The sequence below is a fragment of the Pongo abelii genome, chromosome X, assembly GCF_028885655.2.
Source record: "Pongo abelii isolate AG06213 chromosome X, NHGRI_mPonAbe1-v2.0_pri, whole genome shotgun sequence".
NCBI lineage: Eukaryota > Metazoa > Chordata > Mammalia > Primates > Hominidae > Pongo > Pongo abelii.
In genome coordinates, this window is record NC_072008.2 from 51,978,753 (window position 1) to 51,998,538 (window position 19,786).

General features: G+C 41.2%; 1 protein-coding gene across 1 annotated transcript; it reads left to right on the forward strand.

Annotated features, from left to right (window-relative positions):
- The first annotated feature begins 16,141 nt into the window (after nt 1-16,141).
- GSPT2 (G1 to S phase transition 2) lies at nt 16,142-18,656 on the forward strand. Its single transcript, NM_001133525.1, is given in 1 exon segment — nt 16,142-18,656. A coding segment is annotated over 1 exon segment (1,887 nt). The 5' UTR covers nt 16,142-16,355; the 3' UTR covers nt 18,243-18,656.
- Nucleotides 18,657-19,786: the final 1,130 nt, after the last annotated feature.

A 19,786-nucleotide genomic window follows, 5' to 3' on the forward strand; every position in this document is an offset into this window, starting at 1 on the left:
CCTTTGATCTGAGAGAGCCTATTTAAAATCCTGTATTGCTAATTTATGTCTGTTTTTCCTTGAGTGTTCTGTATCTTTTTCTTTAGGAATGTTGGTGATACGTTGCTGGTGCACAGTAATCATAAGTGTTATATCTCCCTTGGAAATTGTACTCTTTTGCAATAAAATGTGCCCTTCTTTGTCTGTTTTATTGCATTCTAATCTTACTTCATTCTGGTTAGATTTTAAGATTGTGAATCACTTTTAAAAAATTATCTGCACTTGGCCGGGCGCGGTGGCTCAAGCATCTCAAACTCCTGGTTGAGATGGTGAAACCCTGTCTCTACTAAAAATACAAAAAAAAAAAAAAAAAAAAAAATTAGCGGGCATGGTGGCGGGCGCCTGTAGTTCCAGCTACTCAGGAGACTGAGGCAGGAGAATCGCTTGAACCCGGGAGGTGGAGGTTGCAGTGAGCCAAGATCACGCCACTGCACTCCAGCCTGGGCAACAGAGCAAGACTCCATCTAAAAAAAAAAAAGTAATTAATTAATTAATTAACTCTGCCAATCTCTGCCTTTAATTTGTGTATTTAGGCAATTTACATTTAAAGTAAATATTGATATGGTAGGGCCTCAGTCTGCCACTTTATTATTTGTTTTCTGTTCCCTGTGTTTCTCATTCCTGTGCTTCTTTGTTTGCATTTGTTTGGTCTAGTTGAATATGTTTTAAAATTCAATTTTCACTCTTCTGCAATACTTCTGAGCATATCGCCTTGTATATTTTTTTGAACACACCTGTTCTTAAATTTTTGTGGATACGTAGTAGGTGTATTTATTTATGGGTTACATGAGATATTTTGATACAGGCATGCAAAACATAGTAATCACATCAGGGTTAATGGGATATCCATCAAATCAAGCATTTATCCTTTATGTTACAAACAATTCAATTATACTGTTTTACTGATTTTTAAATGTACAATTAAATCATTTTTGACTATGTCAACCTGTTATGCTCCCCTTGTACCTTTTTTTAGTGGTTGCTCTAGGCATTACAATATACATATGTAACCACCATCTTTGTTATTTAAAGATTTGGCATGAAGTGTTTGCATAACCTTACTTACGAAGTTTGCATAATCTTACTTATGTTAATATAGATAGGAGTTAGGCTTTGTTTAAAGTTTGCTGTAGCACTAGGATTCAAAGGCTACAATTTCCTCCAGTGTAGTTGTTTTTGTATCCTTTTTTCACTATGGGCTTCTCTAAGTATTCCTTCTCTGAGAGAGTTTTCTATCTTGCAGTTCTTTCAGCTATAATTTAATATTATTTTACTGATGCCTTGTTGTGTTGGAAAGATGTGGGGGAAAGAGGGCATTCTGTAATATCCCATTTAAATCTCAGTGGCTTTAGTGAGCCTATTTCTCTGGCTTCTGTTTTTATTTTTTCTTTTCTTCTTTTTTGATATAGGGTCTCATTCTGTCATCCAGGCTGGAGTGCAGTGGCGCGATCACAGTTCACTGCAGCCTCAACCTCCCAGACCAAAGTGATCCTCCCACCTCAGCTTCCCAAGGAGAGTAGCTGAGACTACAGGCATGGGCCATCATGCCCAGCTAATTCTTTTGTATTTTTTGCAGAGACAGGCTTTCGCTATGTTGCCCAGGCTGGTCTCAAACTCCTGGCCTTAAGTGATCCTCCTGCCTCAGCCTCCCAAAGTGCTAGGATTACAGGCATGAGCCACCACACCTGGCCCACAAGTGTCTTCTGGTATATCTTCATTCACTCCTTAGGTGAGAATGTAAAGCTAGAGGCCGTTTGAGTAAGAATATCCTCTCCCATGGCTCTGGACAAGGCTCTGTAAAGTGTTCCCCACGAACACTTAGCCTTTATTATGGAGAAGGTGTTACTGGAAAGGGATCCCAATCCAGACCACAAGAGAGGGTTCTTGTATCTCATGCAAGAAACAATTAGGGGACAGTCTATATAGTAAAGTGAAAGCAAGTTTATTTAAAAAGTAAAGAAGTCTGGGCACAGTGGCTCACACCTGTAATCCCAGCACTTTGGGAGGCTGAGGTGGGTGGATCACCTGAGGTCAGGAGTTCAAGACCAGCCTGGCCAACATTGCGAAACCCCATCTCCATTAAAAATACAAAAAATTAGCCGGGCATGGTGGCAGACACCTGTAATCCCAGCTATTTGAGAGACTGAGACAGGAGAATCACTTGAACCCAGGAGGTGGACATTGCAGTGAGCTTAGAAGGCACCACTGCACTCCAGCCTGGGCGACAGAACGAGACTCTCTCTCAAAACAAACAAACAAACAAACCGTAAAGAAATAAAAGAATGGCTACTCCAAAGGCAGAGCAGCCCCAAGGGCTGCGGGTTGCCAATTTTTATGGCTATTTCTTGATTACATGGTAAACAAGGGGTAGATTATTCATGGCTCCCCCTTTTAGACCATATAGGGTAACTTCCTGACGTTGTAAACTGTTATGGCACTGGCGGGAGTGTAGCAGAGAGGACAACCGGAGGTCACTCTCATCACCATCTTGGTTTTGGTGGGTTTTAGCTGGCTTCTTTACTGCAACCTGTTTTATCAGCAAGGTCTTTAAGACCTGTATCTTGTGCCGACCTCTATCTCATCCTGTGACTAAGAATGCCTTAACTTACTGGGAATGCAGCCCAGTAGGTCTCAGCCTTTTTTTACCCAGCCCTTATTCAACCAAAATTGCTTTGTTTCAAATGCCTGGGATAAAGGCTCTGGGCATATTCCAGAATGACTATTCTTTCCTGTCAAAACCATAAAGGAATCATTCTGAAATCACTGTCAGAACCTGGTGGGATTCCTAGTGATAAGACCATGATAGTGTGGACCCCACATCTCCAAGAATGCAGCTCTCCAAAGTTAATTCACCCTCATACTAATCCACACTCAACCTCAAGCTATTTGTCAAAATTACAGTTTAAATTTTCTACCAGCTGTGGTTCAACCAGTTTCTGTTCCTGTTAAGTAGATCTTAGCTGTGATCTACTTAGCTGAGATCTACTTAGCTGTGACTCTCTGGATTCACCTGCTTTTCAAATTTCAGGATGGTGGTTTGTCCTGACAACTCAGTTGTCTGCTGGGACCTAGAAAAATTATTGACTTTTAATTTTGTCCAATTTTATTCTGTTTGAAGGATGAGTTTGACAAATTCCAAGCACATTACATGTCAGAATAGCTCCCTGGTTCCTCAGCAATACTTGAGTATTGTCTTTCGCTCCCAAATACTTATTCTCTCTTTCTGAAGCTCTGGTGATTCAAATGTTAGATCTTTTGTTTTAATCCCACAGTTCTGTTCATTTTTGTTTACTTGTTTTTCCCTGTTGTCAGATTGAGTATATCCTATTAATCTGTACTAATGTACAGATTAATGTACATGAGTACAGTATGCTGCATTACTATACATGAGTACAGTACTTATATAAGATTAATAGGATATACTCAATCTAAAAACAAGGAAAAACAAGATATAATCAGGTTCACTGATTATATAAAATATAAAACAGGGAAACACAGATATAATCAGGTTCACTGATTATATCTTCCATCATCTCCATTCTACTGTAGAGCCTGTCCAGCAAGTTTTTAATTTTGTTTATCATATTTTTTAGTTTTATAATTTCCATTTGGTCCTTTTCTATAATTTCTATAACTTGCCAGGGATTTTCTTGTTTTCATTTACTTCACAGTAATCCATACTTACTTCTTCAAGTAATTTTACATTGGCTACTTTAAAATCTTTGTGTGATACTCCCAAAATCTGACTCATTTTTGTTGGTGTCAGTTGATTGACTTTTCTCGTTTGAGTTGTGATTTCCCAGTTCTAGGTATGATGAATGATTTTTTTATTGTGTCCTGTATATTGCAAAGAGATCCTTAATCCTTTCATAGCTTCTACTTTTGCATGAAGTTGCTCTGTTAAGGTTTGGCCTGTTGGTTCTGGCATATTTTCATGGGCTGTAGTTCCAATGGCATTTAGTTTAATGAGCCTTTTCAATGCATTTCTGGGCTTCATTGTTTTACTAACCCCACTTGAGTTCCCGATGAATTACTGGGAGCTGCCTATAGGGGCAGAAGGTGCTTTCCTGGGCCACCCAGTGTCATTAAGTAGGAGGTGTGGGATTCAGGATCCATAGAATATAGAATATTTCCCTGGTCTCTTTTTCAGTCATCTAGTACTACTGGCCTTCCTAATCAATATCGACCAGTTTCCCCAGGAGAGGGAAGTATGTACCTGGGCCATCTGCTGCTGCTGGTTGGAGGGCCAGGAGCTACAGACCTGGCTCTCTTCTACTGGGGGAAGCGTTGGATATCTCTCTTCCACTGGGGGAAGCGTCGGGAGATTCTGCAACTGGTTCACCTTCTGTTGCAGAATAGATGTCTGGAAAATGCCAGGCCTAGTTGCTTTCTGCCATTGGGTGGAAGGGCCACAGATACCTGGCCTGGATCTTCTGCTGCCAAGTCTATTGATACAAACAGGAGGCAGAGAAATACTGGGTAGAAGATGGCAGTTCCCCAGCAAATGCCCCACCCTCAAGCCTGGAAACCGCAGCCCTAAATGAGAACAGTTATCCCTGTTTTCCCGCCCGAATGCTGCTTTTTCCAAAACCACCCTTGCTCGCCATGCCCCCCATCCTGTACCCATTAAAACCCCAAACTCCACTGGCAGAAGAGCAGAGCAGTGCAGCAGAGAAGGAGAGAAGAGAACAAACGGCCGAATGTCTAGAGGAGAAGAGGCAACTGAGCATCAGAGACTACAATAGATGTGGCTTGACTTCAGATGGCAGGACTTTGGGGAGGAGCCCGGCCAGAGATGACCAGGCTTCAGGGAAGATCACCTTCTCAGCTCCCCTTCAGCTGAGAGCCACTTCCACCGCTTAATAAAGTCTCCATGTTCACCTTCCTTGAAGTCCCTGTGACCTGATTCTTCCTGGACACTGTAGAAAAACCCGGGTACCAAGAGGGCAGGGTGTAACAGACTGTCACCCTGACTCCCCACTGAGCTGGTTAACATTTAGCCATCCACAGATGGCAACTGCTAAAAGAGCATTAATTGTAGCACACCCCTAGTCACTGCCATGGGGCCAGGGCTCAAAAGTGCTCACCCCAGCCTGGCACCCGCTTGCCTATGTGTTCTCTCCCCTACTACAAGTGGTTTGAGCTTGGAGGCAGAGCAAAATGAGCCACCCCACCCCCACACCCCATCACAAGGCCCAGAAGGGGGTCAGGAGGGAACTGTCCAGTCTCACTATGTCTAGATGGTTCTTTTCCCTTGGATGAAGACTAGGGAGACAATAGCCTTGGATTACTTTCTGCCACTGAAGGGAGGGCCCAGAGGAAATGAGGCCTGTTGGCACTACCTGTGCGTGTGGAACCACCCACCTGTAATCAGCCTGTGAAGGTCACTGGGTGAGTTGGCCCTCTGGGGATTAGCTGTAGCTGCAGGGAAATAAGACATGCTGTTTCCTTCATTTTGGGATGCAGAGTGGGTTATCCTGCCCACCAGGCCATGAATACCTGTTGCAACTGCTGCTGATTGGTTGATTAACTGAATATTTATTTTTTTGAAATAGAAAAACTTATCTGTGGGCCATTTTCACATCCAGTCACGACTGTGATGAAATAACTTGTTACAATCCTACTCACCACAGGGAAAAAGTAAAAAAGCTCGATGAAAGAAAAAAATGGTCCAGGTGTGGTGGCTCGTGCCTGTCATCCCAGCAGTTTGGGAGGCCAAGGCGGGAAGATCATTTCAGGTCAGGAGTTCGAGACCAGCCTGGCCAACAGGTGAAACCCTGTCTCTACTAAAAATACAAACAATTAGCCGGGCGTGGTGGCAGGAGCCTATAATCCCAGCTACTCTGGAGGCTGAGACAGGAGAATCACTTGAACCCAGGAGGTGGACGTTGCAGTGAGCTTAGATGGCACCACTGTGCTCCAGCCTGGGTGACAGAAAGTGGCTCTGTCTCTAAAAAAATAAAAAGAAAAGAAAAGAAAATGTTACTGGAAGGCATCAGAGAACTTATTTTGTGTCCAGGACATCAGAGTGGAAGAATCTGGAGGTTAGGGAAACCCGCTGCGGGGAATTCAACAATCTTGTGCTGCTTTTTCCCTCAGATAACTTGCTGAATCCCAAACTGCCTGTGTGAGAGGACATCATTCTATATGCAAAACATTAGCTAAGAGGTAGAGAAGACATCAGCTCTTCAGGAAACTCACGAGGCTATGGAAACAAAACTTAGAGTTCAGACAACCAAACTTGTGAATATTTGAGAAGTCAAGATCTCAGGAAAAAGAAAAGCAGACAAAAGTGAGACCAATATGGGGTGGTTTTCTTCCTACGGGCATTTGTCCACACTTAAGCTACAGAAAACATGTGACTAAGAAGCTCAGCAGACAGCACTTAAAAGTCTCAACAGATTTCTCAGAAGTCCCCAGGCATCAGAGAACTTATTTTGTGTCCAGGACATCCCCTTTGACCTTCCCCATGATATGACACAGTATAAAAGCCGTCACCAGAAGCCAAGCAGATTCCAGCACCATGCCCCTTGAGCTTCCCAGCCTGCAGAGCTATGAGCTAAGTAAGCCTCTTTTCTTTATAAATTACCCAGTCTCAGATATTCTGCTATACAGAATGGACTAAGACATCAATCAAATGGATACACTGAAACATGGAGTAATGAAAATTTTAAACCTGAAACTAAGAACTCAATATTTGAGTTTAACTGAGTACTGGAAACAGAAGAATAGAAGGAGAGGGAAAGGCCAAACAGAAATCACACATATGTGTAAAGTTTGTTCCTGAGACATCATAGATACACCACCTGCATAGAAGGGGCAAGGACAAATAATGGTGAACATGGTAGCTAATATCTATGGCAACTAATACCAATACCAGCACTGTGTGATGGACACTGTCTGGACTCCATTATCCAGAGACAGAATATAGGTGTCACATACGTTCAAATCATTACATGAAATATGCCTCACACTGTGCTGAGCAAACAATAGACCTCTTTCCCTTCCTCTGTTGATGTGTCCCATGGTGATTTTGGGAATCTTCAGAAGTGGTTATGACCTGTGGCACAGGGAAAAAGTAATATCCCATGAAGTCACCAATCAGAATGCTGAGTAAACCACGTGGCCCCTCCTATTTGAGCTCCTAGTCCCTCATACATAACATGGATATAATGCCAAATTCTTGCTTTGCAGAACTGTTGTGAGTACTGAACAATGTAGCAGATTAAAAGAAAAGGTTGCCTGAACACAGTATGTGGCTCAATTACTGTGAATTTATTCCCTTCAGTCCATATTCAATCCTTGTCCCTGACTGTGTTTTTGATTCTAGGAGTTCTACTCCTCTCTCACTGGCTTTGTTGATTGCTGACCCAATAGCCTTTCCCACCAATATCAGGTGGTAAAAACACTGATTTTGTTCAAGGAAGCAATGTGTCCAATCCTGGGGGGCCCCCTTAAGATTCTTCTGGTCATGGATATCACAATCCCCTTTGTCCAATAATGGTTTTCAACCTCCCTTGCAGCTAGTAGTGGATATGGGACCCAGTTCTGCCCAGTGAGGTATACAGGGAATGTCTGGGAGGCTTCTGTAGAAAAAGACTGTTTCTTAAAAAGGACAGATGTGAAAGAAGAGAATCGTAATACTTGGAATGTAACAGAGATGCCTGGAGCCATGCTATGACAAGCATGAAATCATAGAGTCAACTTGTTGAAAATGGTGAAGCAGTATGGAAGCCTTGATGTTTTGTGGGTCTCTGAGCAGCTGAATCAGGACACGTGTACTTTCAGCCTTCTTATCACATAAAGTAAAAGAATGAGGCCCTGTTGATCATTGGCTTTAAACTTTAGTTTAAACTCATTTGAAGGTAGTTTTAGAAATACTAATGCTCTGGCCCCATATCCAGAAACTCTGATTTAAGCAGTCTATATTGTGATGGCTTTGGACATTATAAAAAAACATTCTGTTTTAAACACTGTCAAGCAGACACATGACAAGCTATTATGTGATGAAGAACCTGCATATAGATCACACTCCACTTCAACAGTCATAAACTCTTGGTCAATCTTATTCATCTATACCCACTAACTTCCCCCACCCCCCCAGCTTAGCTTCAGGGAAATTCCAGACATCCTTTCAGTTAACCCATATATACTGCTGGATATATCTGTCAGAGGAAAAGACAACTTAAAAACACTACTTAAAAATATAATGTATGCCATTATCATGCCTAAACAATAATGAAGTGCCAAATATCTTCAATATTTATTCACAGATAATATTTCCCTTATTGTGTCATAAATGCTAATTTTTTCCTTTGAGTTTTTCAACTCCAGACCCCATTTAGTCTCACGCGTTGTAATTGGTTGTTATATCTGTTAATCTTTGGTAAAGTCCACTCTCTCCCTCTCTTTCTTTTGAGAAATGAGTGCTTTATTCTATAATGTCTCCCACATGCTGGGTTTTGCTGATTTCTTTTCATTGACATTGTTTAACACACTGCTGTTTCCTGTCTTTCCAGTAAATTCAGAGTTAGATCTAGAGTCTCCATCATATTTAGCTTGATATTTTAGCAAAACTACCTCAGAAGCAGAGTTGCATAAATCCATCAGGGGACGCATACTAAATGGTTTTCTGTCCTTTGCAATGGGAGCAGATATTGGTGGTTATTGCCTAGATCACTTGTGTCATTTGAGGCTTACTATGAAGATTATTTACTTCTGTCTATCCTTTGTTAGACAAAAATCTTCTCTGATAAGAAACTTCTCTCATCCCCTACTTGGTAATCAAGTATTATAGTTTATATGCCAAACACAGTTAATTGTTCCAATTTTTGCCTCTGTTTACCCAGTTTCAAAATAATGAATTTATTCCCTGGCATCTAATATTTTTTAGATATTTTTCTTTATTTTTAATTGCCTAATAAAAATTGTATTGTGTACAACATGTTGTTCTAATTATGTATTCATTGTGGAATGGCTAAACTGGATAATTAACATATGAATTACCTCACTACTTATCATTTTTTTGTGGTGAAAATACTTATAATCTATTGTCTCTTTTTTTTTTTTTTTTTTTTGAGATGAAGTCTTGCTCTGTCGCCCAGGCTGGAGTGCAGTGGTGCGATCTCAGCTCACTGCAACCTCTGCCTCCCGGATTCAAGTGTTTCTCCTACCTCGGCCTCCTGAGTAGCTGGGATTACAGGCGCATGCTGCCATGCCAGCTAATTTTTGTATTTTTAGTAGAGACGGGGTTTCACTATGTTAGCCAGGCTTGTCTTGAACTCCTGACCTCGTGATCCGCCCACCTCGGCCTCCCAAAGTGTTGGGATTACAGGCGTGAGCCACCACGCCCAGCCATAATCTATTCTCTTAGCAATTTTCAAGACCTAGAATTTTATGATGGAGGTAATGATATTTTCCTTTAGAGCTAACTATGCACTCAAAATGTAATTGTATTTGAATGCATGTCAGTTATTATTTTTATTGACACTAAAATTTTCCCCACATGATGCAAACGTCCCATCTGAATCTGCCTACTAGAACACAGGGGCAGTCACAAAGCAGGTGCTTAGTAAATGTGTGTTCAAAGTATATCAAATGACTTAGTGAGGTATGTTGACATCATACTTGATTGTTTTATTATAACATTACTGTTCTGGTCTTTCCACCAGATGTTTAAAACTGATATTACCACTTTGCTGTGTTTGGCATTATTCAAGTATTACTGCATTTGGAGACAGAAAAACTAAGACTCACTCTCCTTTACTGGATCTTCCTACTTATTAGGGAACAAGTAACCTCCACTAGGCTCACAGATTTGATTATCTTTTAGCTTGTAAAATTCATTTCTTCACATTACCATTAATTATAATTCACGCTGTTTGCTCTATGCTAGTCTATGAAGTCATCTGCTATTGCTCTACTTCCCAGAGACTTGTACAGCTCAAATTAGCTTGTTCCCTAACATACTTCCTCTTTACTGTAGTACCAGAGCTCCTATGGTTGTAGTTTGTCAATAAATCACCAAGTTCCTCTTCTCTGCTTCTTAATCTCTATGTTTTTTATTTTCCATTATGGGTGTACCTTTTGAGGACTAATGAGTGTTTGGGCCTTGGCCACATCAAAGAATATTTTGTGACCAGCCTTCTTTTTCCTCAAACTTCAATTTACTGATTCCTAACATGGATCTAGGATCTTGCTCTCCTGTGTTATTGTATGCAAATTCTGGGATGTGTAAGACATATGTGCACATGTTTACTTGGTGACTTAGTCCATTAGTACTACTATAACAAAATACCTGAGACCACATAATTTATAAAGAGCAAAAATTTGTTTTTCACAGTTCTGGAAGCTGAAAGTCCAAGATCAAGGTGTGGGCATTGCAAGAATTGGGGACTGCCTCAGAATGGATAATATGGTTTGGCTCTGTGTCCCCACCCAAATCTCATCTTGAATTATAATAATCTCCATGTGTCGCGGGAGGGACCCAGTAGGAGGTAATTGAATCATGGGGTGGGAATCTTCCCATGCTGTTCTCGTGATGGTGAATAAATCTCACAAGATCTGATGGTTTTATAAAGGGCACTTTCCCTACACACGCTGTTTCTCTTGCCTGCCACCATGTAAGACGTGTCTTGCTTTCCTTTCACCTTCTGCCATAATTGTGAGGCCTCCCCAGCCGTGTAGAACTGTGAGTCAATTAAACTTCTTTCCTTTATAAATTACCCAGTTTTGGGCATGTCTTTATTAGCAGCATGAGAACAGAGTAATACAATGGAGATACATTTTCCCTTTTAACCTCAAACTTGAGCTGTATTTGGGTAAGGTATTCTCATGCTTGGATATTAGACATTTCAGCCCTAGCTAAGATTTCTGTCCCATACTTTCCTGTGGTAGTAGTAGGTACCGGTATTTGAAAATGATAAAGTTTCTTAAGTGACATATAATTCCCATCTCTGTGGTTCTTTGTAGCTTCCACACATCCTTGCATCTAGCACCCCAGGGCCATACCTATGAATGTGGGTTCACCTCTTAGATCAGAAAATTGAGGCAGATAGTGGTTAAGAAAATTAAACAAAAGACAAGATTATATATGGTAAGTCTTGCATTTGAACCCCAGCCATGTGACACTTGTACAAGTCAGTGTTTGTTTGATGTTAACAGAATGTACTCTGTTAATTAGCACAGGGACTAACATGAGGAGTTAGGGGTTTATAAATACTGTACTTCTAGGATTTGGAGAAACAGATTGGTTTTTTTTTTTTTTTTTCCCGACCTCTCAGAATAATTACCACAATCATACAGCACAATTGACTCTCAAGTAGGGCTGCCGCCTCTTTCACAGTTGAAGAGTTGGGGAATCAGGAGGCTTCCACTGCAACTGCAGGTTCTTGGCATACAGTACCTTAGTTGATCTCCTGGAAACAGGAAACTCCACCAGAACTGTTGGCCCAAGGGAGATATTTTTCCCAGCTAGGTCTATACCTCCAAGTTATGCTTGCCTTACCTCACATTTCTCTACACTTAGATTGGCTTTAAGTGGAATCTGTCTAAGGTGCATCAGATTGGCAGAAGGTAAAACGCATTTGGAATCCCAGCAGCAAAACTCTAGGAAATGGAGGCTTAAGCTTTCTAGCCTTTTCAGTACAGAGAAGCTTATTTGTGAATGGGGCTGGAACACACGCCAAGAGAACCAATATAAGGCACAGTGTTCTTAACTCTATGTTCACTAGCTCCTCAATATTTTTCTGTTCTCCTCCTTTCAGCCTACCATACACCACTGTTACCTAAACCTGGATGAAGCTTAAGACTCTGCTTGTGCCCCAAGTTGCTCAATGATGCTAGATGTAAGATGGGGAAAGAGAGGGATCTCAAAACCTAAAGATGTTATGTTCTCCAGTCTAGTGCTGTTTTGGTTTACCTAAATTCTTTAAAAAATAATTTTATTACTCCCAAATCAGCCACCTCCCCCATACCATAAGGGCCTATTATAAATCTTTCCCTATTCATCATTTTTCTTATTTCAGTCTTCCTTCACAATTTCTAATCTCCTACTTCAGGAAAGAAACACAAATCCTCATGAAAGAACTGCAGTGAATTATCCTTTCTCTCTTAAATTTATTATATTTCCATTCTTTCCAGATAATCTAAGATTTTACCTTCTTCCTCTATTTGTGATTTAACCCTGCCAAATCTCCCTATTCCTTTCTTTATATATATATATAATAGATGATACAAGCCAGTGTGGTCTTAGAATCACATTGTCTGTGTTTGAACTCCAAGTCCGCTATTTACTAGCTATGTGACGTTGAGTAATCCCTGGCCTCTCTGAATGTTATTTTCTTATCTGTAAAACAGAGTGATAAGATTACCTTCTTCAAAGGATGATAGGGAAAATTAAATGAGAGAACCCATATAAAATAATTGAAGTATGATCTACACTTAGGAAGCACTCAATAAAAGTGACTATCAGATACAATTCAACTATGAAATACAGGCAGAGAATAGAGAGAGTATTTACGCAAAGAAAAAATCTGTTTATTTTAAATCATATTGATGGTGGTGGTACTGAGACTACTATATGTGTAGGTGGGATAAATCAAATGAGTAATTATTTTATTTTCTAATTCTATCTATCGTTCCATGTTATCATTGAGAACCAGTATTCCTGGTTTGGCAAACATTTGTATAATTGGTCTGGTATATCTTGTCAAACCATATAATAAATAAACCATCAAGGACTACTAGCATAGTCTCAGAAGTGTTCAGAACTCAACCAGAAGAGGCACTGTCAAATGATCATCAATAAGTATAGTAAGTAAAATTTATCAAAATGCCTCAAATATATGTAAATCTGATAATTCACAATTATACCTTTTAAAATCCTTATTTGTCATGTGTGTAGGATTCTAAGGAACCAACTCATTATTTTTTAAAACTCCTAAATAACACGAAAGAATCAAGCACTTTTCCTGCATTTCCTTTGCAATCTATATCTGAAAGTAACAAAACTGTTGAAGGTAAATTTTTTGGAACAGCACTCCAGTTAATAAAAAAAGAAAGAATGACAGAAGTGCAATATCACAATTTTGCAACCTCTAATGATATGTCTCTTCACAAGTATCAATAATTGTGGCTAACTGTAAAAAGAGTCACAACCCGACCTCATGTGCCTCTTGATGGAAATAATCAAAATTCCCTCGAAGTATTCTTGTCAAAAAATTGCACCAGAATCTGATCAAGCTCATAGATTTAATTATTGATAAACAGGAAATACAGAGAACAAAGGAATATTCTAAACTCTACCATAGAGATACAGTCAGCAAAGCTGAGAATGTGAAAAAACGAAAAAACAAACAAACAAAACCCCTCTACCAGTCACATCACCCACTTTCCTCAATAAGTAAATGACATGAAAAAGGGGAAGATAGGTTGGGTATCCAGAGATAAAAAAGACTTAAAAGAAATATCAAAAAAGCAGGCCAAATTGAACTGTAGTGTCTGAGTATACACATTTGTGTAATAAAACTATACAGAAAATCGTATAGGTTATTACCATAAATGTCACAATAGCGGTTACATTGAGAGGTGGAGGAAGTCATTTGTGATTGAACAGGGCACAAGGAAGCCTTCTGGGCTGGCTGGCAAATTTCTCTTGACTTGGATGGTTGTTACAAGTGTGTTTCCTTTCTCATAAGTCAATAACCTATAATTTTTAATGTGACTTTCTGTGTTTGTGCTATATTTTACAATAAAAAAGATTTTTAAAGAAGGAAAAAGATTGAATTAAGCAATGGTTGGATATCACCTACACTCTTTTTAAAATTTTCCTCTTTGGTGAGGAAAATTCTCTCATTTACTGATGAACTCTTAGGCAGAAAGACTGGAGACAAGCATCCCATCACACAAACCAAAAGATTTTTGTCCAAGGCCAATCTCTCTGGATACAATCTGGTCAGTGCTTCTCTCTCTTGCGTTGAACTGCCTCCCCTCAAACCTCATGAATGATGGATTATGAGGACACTCACAGACTATTTCTGATTTCTCCTTTATGGTTCTAACAGTGAAATATCCTCTGTTCTCTGAGATATCACTAAGTAGCAGTCATGCCAATATGCTCATGACCAATGCATTCGACCCAGGTGAAGGAAAAATCCCAGATGTCTCCTGCTTCCTTGCATGAATTACCTTATGTGAACACGGCTGCCAAAACCTTGACAAGTTCTCCCGGAAGTGTCCATTCTAGGTTCACACAATGTCCAAGAAGGCTCCAGCACTTGTGTGGAGGGTCTCTCTGCACATTCTACCTCTCAGTTCTTCCTGTTTATTGTGAATAGGTGTGCACATTCTCTTTATGTCACTGTAAATAATTAATCCATAACGGGAGGCAAACAGAATGAAGGTGTGGAAACAGCACAGAGCTAGTATAATAGTGGCAGCCCCAGAGTGAAAACATCAAGGGTCCAAGTCTGTCTTTTTTCCTACCCCTAAAGTCTGGAGAACACAATTCTCAAGTTATAATCAGGTACGTGGTTTTATAATATTTTGCTTTGTTGTTGGATTTATTTAATATCCAACTATGAGGCCGGGCATGGTGGCTTATGCCTGTAATCCCAGCACTTTGGGAGGCCGAGGCAGGTGGATCACCTGAGGTCAGGAGTTCAAGACCAGTCTGGCCAACATGGTGAAACCCTGTCTCTACTAAAAATATATATTAAAAAAAATTAGCTGAGCTTGGTGGCGGACGCCTGTAATCCCAGCTACTCAGGAAGCTGAGGCAGGAGAATTGCTTGAACCTGGGAGGCAGAAGTTGCAGTGAGCTGAGATCATGCCACTGCACTCCAGCCTGGGCAACAAAAGTGAAACTTTGTCTCAAAATAAAAAAATAAATCCAACTATGTGACACCATCTTGTACTAAGCAGATTGTTTGGACTGAATAGTCTTTCTAGGTATGTCACAAAACCTGAATTCATAAAAGCAAAAGGTGACAGATTTGAGTACATGAAGACTAAAAACAGATTCAGAGGAATAAGTTTGTGTTTTCTATGTCAGTTTGCACTAAATTAATTTACAAACAAGGTCGCTGAGGCTTTGGCTCAACTGTTAACACTTTCTGAGAGTGAGATTCTTTTCATTAGGGTCTTAAGGTCTTTGTTCATCTCAGAAGTCCTAATTGGTTTAATTAGGCTGACACCTACAGCCCTGTCTCATTACCATAAACTGTAGAGGGGTTCAACATGACACTGATTGCTTCTTAGAGCAAAGCCAGTGCAGTGAGTAGGATTCCAGGCCCCCCGGAATGAAGCAGGAAAACCCGAGGCTTGTGGACGCAGGATGTACTAGGGAGGTGCTGGGGAGTAGTGCAGATAAACCCGGAATACAGTTGGTTGGTAAAACAAGAGTGATCTGAGTCCTGTGCTTGTCTACGTGATCCACCATTGAATGGCAGGCCAGCCATTGTGCAGGCATCTGCATATGAAGTGACTAGAAGCTTCACTGGAACAAGGATCTCCTTGGAAATTCTCTCCCCTCAGACAGCCAGGGTGCTTAACATGAAAAGAAGTTGTAACCCTATCCTTAAACTATAGAAGCCATCAGGAGAAGTTACAGGCTTATGGGGGCCCACTGGAAAGGGAAAATCAAAAGCCCTCTGGATTTCAAATTAATGAGTGATCTTAAGTTGCATTTCCTGAGTTCGGCTACAGACTCATATACTTCATGAGTCCCTCCCTACCCATTCCTTGCCTCTCCCTTCAGTTGCTGGGTTTCTGAATTTCTGTATAGTTAACCCTTATCCTGCCTCCCATTTGTTCAATAGGAATGTTCACTTTTACTTGAATCTTTTAGTAGAATTGTATATCATGTGTTCCTGTCTAGGTTTAATCATCAGACTGTGGTCAAATTGCTCTGCCAGACTGTGAGAACAAAAAAGTGAATGGAAATTTTCGTTTTAAAAAATAGTACTTTTGGACTTAGCCCCTGGCTAAGAAGAAGTAAGGAAGCCAAGCGTACGGATGGCAGCGAGGGGTCAATCCACGCCCGGCGTTGGGTCGGGGGTGGAGGAGTCGGAAGTGGTTGGGGTTTGGGGGAGGAGATCCGCTCACACACAAGAGGAGAGTGTTGAGCCGCCATATCTGCTGCTGCCGCCGCAGTTGCGAATGCAGCATCGGCGCTTAGCTGCCTCCGCGGTGCTGCTAAGGTTCGTGTCGCTGCCCCTTGGCCCTTCGCTCTTGCTGCCCTAACCCTGCCGGCGGAGCCCGCTCTTTCTGGCCTGTTGAGCCCGCTCCCTCACTGCCACACAGCAAGTTCTGAGACCATGGATTCGGGCAGCAGCAGCAGCGACTCGGCGCCCGATTGCTGGGACCAGGTGGACATGGAAGCCCCGGGGTCGGCCCCGAGCGGGGATGGAGTCTCCTCTGCGGTGGCCGAGGCCCAGCGCGAGCCCCTCAGCTCGGCCTTCAGCCGTCAGCTCAACGTCAACGCCAAGCCCTTCGTGCCTAACGTACACGCCGCGGAGTTCGTGCCGTCCTTCCTGCGGGGCCCGAGTCAGCCGCCCACCCTCCCGGCCGGCTCCGGCAGCAACGATGAAACCTGCACCGGCGCGGGATACCCTCAAGGTAAAAGGATGGGACGGGGGGCACCTGTGGAACCTTCCCGAGAGGAACCGTTAGTGTCGCTTGAAGGTTCCAATTCAGCCGTTACCATGGAACTTTCAGAACCTGTTGTAGAAAATGGAGAGGTGGAAATGGCCCTAGAAGAATCATGGGAGCACAGTAAAGAAGTAAGTGAAGCCGAGCCTGGGGGTGGTTCCTCGGGAGATTCAGGGCCCCCAGAAGAAAGTGGCCAGGAAATGATGGAGGAAAAAGAGGAAATAAGAAAATCCAAATCTGTGATCGTACCTTCAGGTGCACCTAAGAAAGAACACGTAAATGTAGTATTCATTGGCCATGTAGACGCTGGCAAGTCAACCATCGGAGGACAGATAATGTTTTTGACTGGAATGGTTGACAAAAGAACACTGGAGAAATATGAAAGAGAAGCTAAGGAAAAAAACAGAGAAACCTGGTATTTGTCCTGGGCCTTAGATACAAATCAGGAGGAACGAGACAAGGGTAAAACAGTCGAAGTGGGTCGTGCCTATTTTGAAACAGAAAGGAAACATTTCACAATTTTAGATGCCCCTGGCCACAAGAGTTTTGTCCCAAATATGATTGGTGGTGCTTCTCAAGCTGATTTGGCTGTGCTGGTCATCTCTGCCAGGAAAGGAGAGTTTGAAACTGGATTTGAAAAAGGTGGACAGACAAGAGAACATGCGATGTTGGCAAAAACGGCAGGGGTGAAACATTTAATAGTGCTTATTAATAAGATGGATGATCCCACAGTAAATTGGAGCATCGAGAGATATGAAGAATGTAAAGAAAAACTGGTACCCTTTTTGAAAAAAGTAGGCTTCAGTCCAAAAAAGGACATTCACTTTATGCCCTGCTCAGGACTGACCGGAGCAAATATTAAAGAGCAGTCAGATTTCTGCCCTTGGTACACTGGATTACCATTTATTCCGTATTTGGATAACTTGCCAAACTTCAACAGATCAATTGATGGACCAATAAGACTGCCAATTGTGGATAAGTACAAAGATATGGGCACTGTGGTCCTGGGAAAGCTGGAATCTGGGTCCATTTTTAAAGGCCAGCAGCTCGTGATGATGCCAAACAAGCACAATGTAGAAGTTCTTGGAATACTTTCTGATGATACTGAAACTGATTTTGTAGCCCCAGGTGAAAACCTCAAAATCAGACTGAAGGGAATTGAAGAAGAAGAGATTCTTCCAGGATTCATACTTTGTGATCCTAGTAACCTCTGCCATTCTGGACGCACGTTTGATGTTCAGATAGTGATTATTGAGCACAAATCCATCATCTGCCCAGGTTATAATGCGGTGCTGCACATTCATACTTGTATTGAGGAAGTTGAGATAACAGCCTTAATCTCCTTGGTAGACAAAAAATCAGGAGAAAAAAGTAAGACACGACCCCGCTTCGTGAAACAAGATCAAGTATGCATTGCTCGTTTAAGGACAGCAGGAACCATCTGCCTCGAGACGTTCAAAGATTTTCCTCAGATGGGTCGTTTTACTTTAAGAGATGAGGGTAAGACCATTGCAATTGGAAAAGTTCTGAAACTGGTCCCGGAGAAGGACTAAGCAATTTTCTTGATGCCTCTGCAAGATACTGTGAGGAGAATTGACAGCAAAAGTTCACCACCTACGCTTATTTACTGCCCATTGATTGACTTTTCTTCATATTTTGCAAAGAGAAATTTCACAGCAAAAATTCATGTTTTGTCAGCTTTCTCATGTTGAGATCTGTTATGTCAGTGATGAATTTACCCTCAAGTTTCCTTCCTCTGTACCACTCTGCTTCCTTGGACAATATCAGTAATAGCTTTGTAAGTGATGTGGACGTAATTGCCTACAGTAATGAAAAATTAATGTACTTTAATTTTTCATTTTCTTTTAGGATATTTAGACCACCTTGTTCCACGCAAACCAGAGTGTGTCAGTGTTTGTGTGTATGTTAAAATGATAACTAACATGTGAATAAAATACTCCATTTGAAACTCTTCGGTTATTTGAAATGCTTTTGAATAATGTTTAAATGTCATTATGTAATGCTATTCAATTAGCTTTATTACTTTCTCAAATAGTTGAATATGTTCTATCACTTAAAAACTTAAAAACTCTTCACCACTTACTGTTTTAAATGAGGAATTTACAAACAATGCATAAGTGTGTATTAAAGGAATAATTTTAATTTTGAGAAAAAAACGTATGTTAAGGCTCTTCCCAGTGGGCTTTGTTTTCTCTGTCCAAGTCCAGTCAATAAAGGAGCTCTTCTGCTTCCCCACTTGTGATTTGAAAATGAAAGGCTCAGGCCGTCTTTATTTGTATAGCAATAGTTCACGTAACATTATCCATAGGTTCTTGAAGACTACAACATTAAGCAAAACGATGTACAGCAGGTGTACATCGTACAACAATGCACAATGTATGACATTGTTCAATGTTGTTATGACATTGTTCAATGTTGTTTAGTTATGACATTGATAAGGGGAAAAATTCATTTTGTTAGATGTTATTTCACTTGAAGTCACAATTTCCAAGAACCAGTGGACCATGTTAAGTGAGGACTTACTGTATTCCATCAGGTCCCATCATGTTAAGCATGGCCAAATTATAAATACGCCTGGAGATTTGGACCATAGGTTTACAAGACTCTTTATTTTTTTTAAAGACAGGGGCTCACTCTGTCACCCAAGCTGGAGTGCAGTGGTGCAGTCATGGCTCACTGCAGCCTCAACCTCCCAGGCTCAAGCAGTCCTCCCATCTCAGCCTCCCAAAGTGGTGGGATTACAGGCGTGAGCCACTGTGCCCAGCCTTGGCTAGACTCTTATCTGTACTCCATCATCTTAACAAACCCAGCTCTTGGTTTTGTTCACCATGAAACTTGTGATATGGGACACAACCCAATAAGGGGTATGGCTATTGAGAAGATAAATGCTTGCAATGGGGCCTTTGGTCATTGAGTAAAAACTAAGGATTAGTGACTCCTGGGCTGGGAAATGAGATGATGTCACCTTTGTCTCTTTCGTGCTTGGGTTGATAGGAAAGGTGGGAAGTCATTTTTATATTCAGATCATGACCTACACTTGGGGTTAGAGGCACTGGATATTTCTCTGAACAACTTC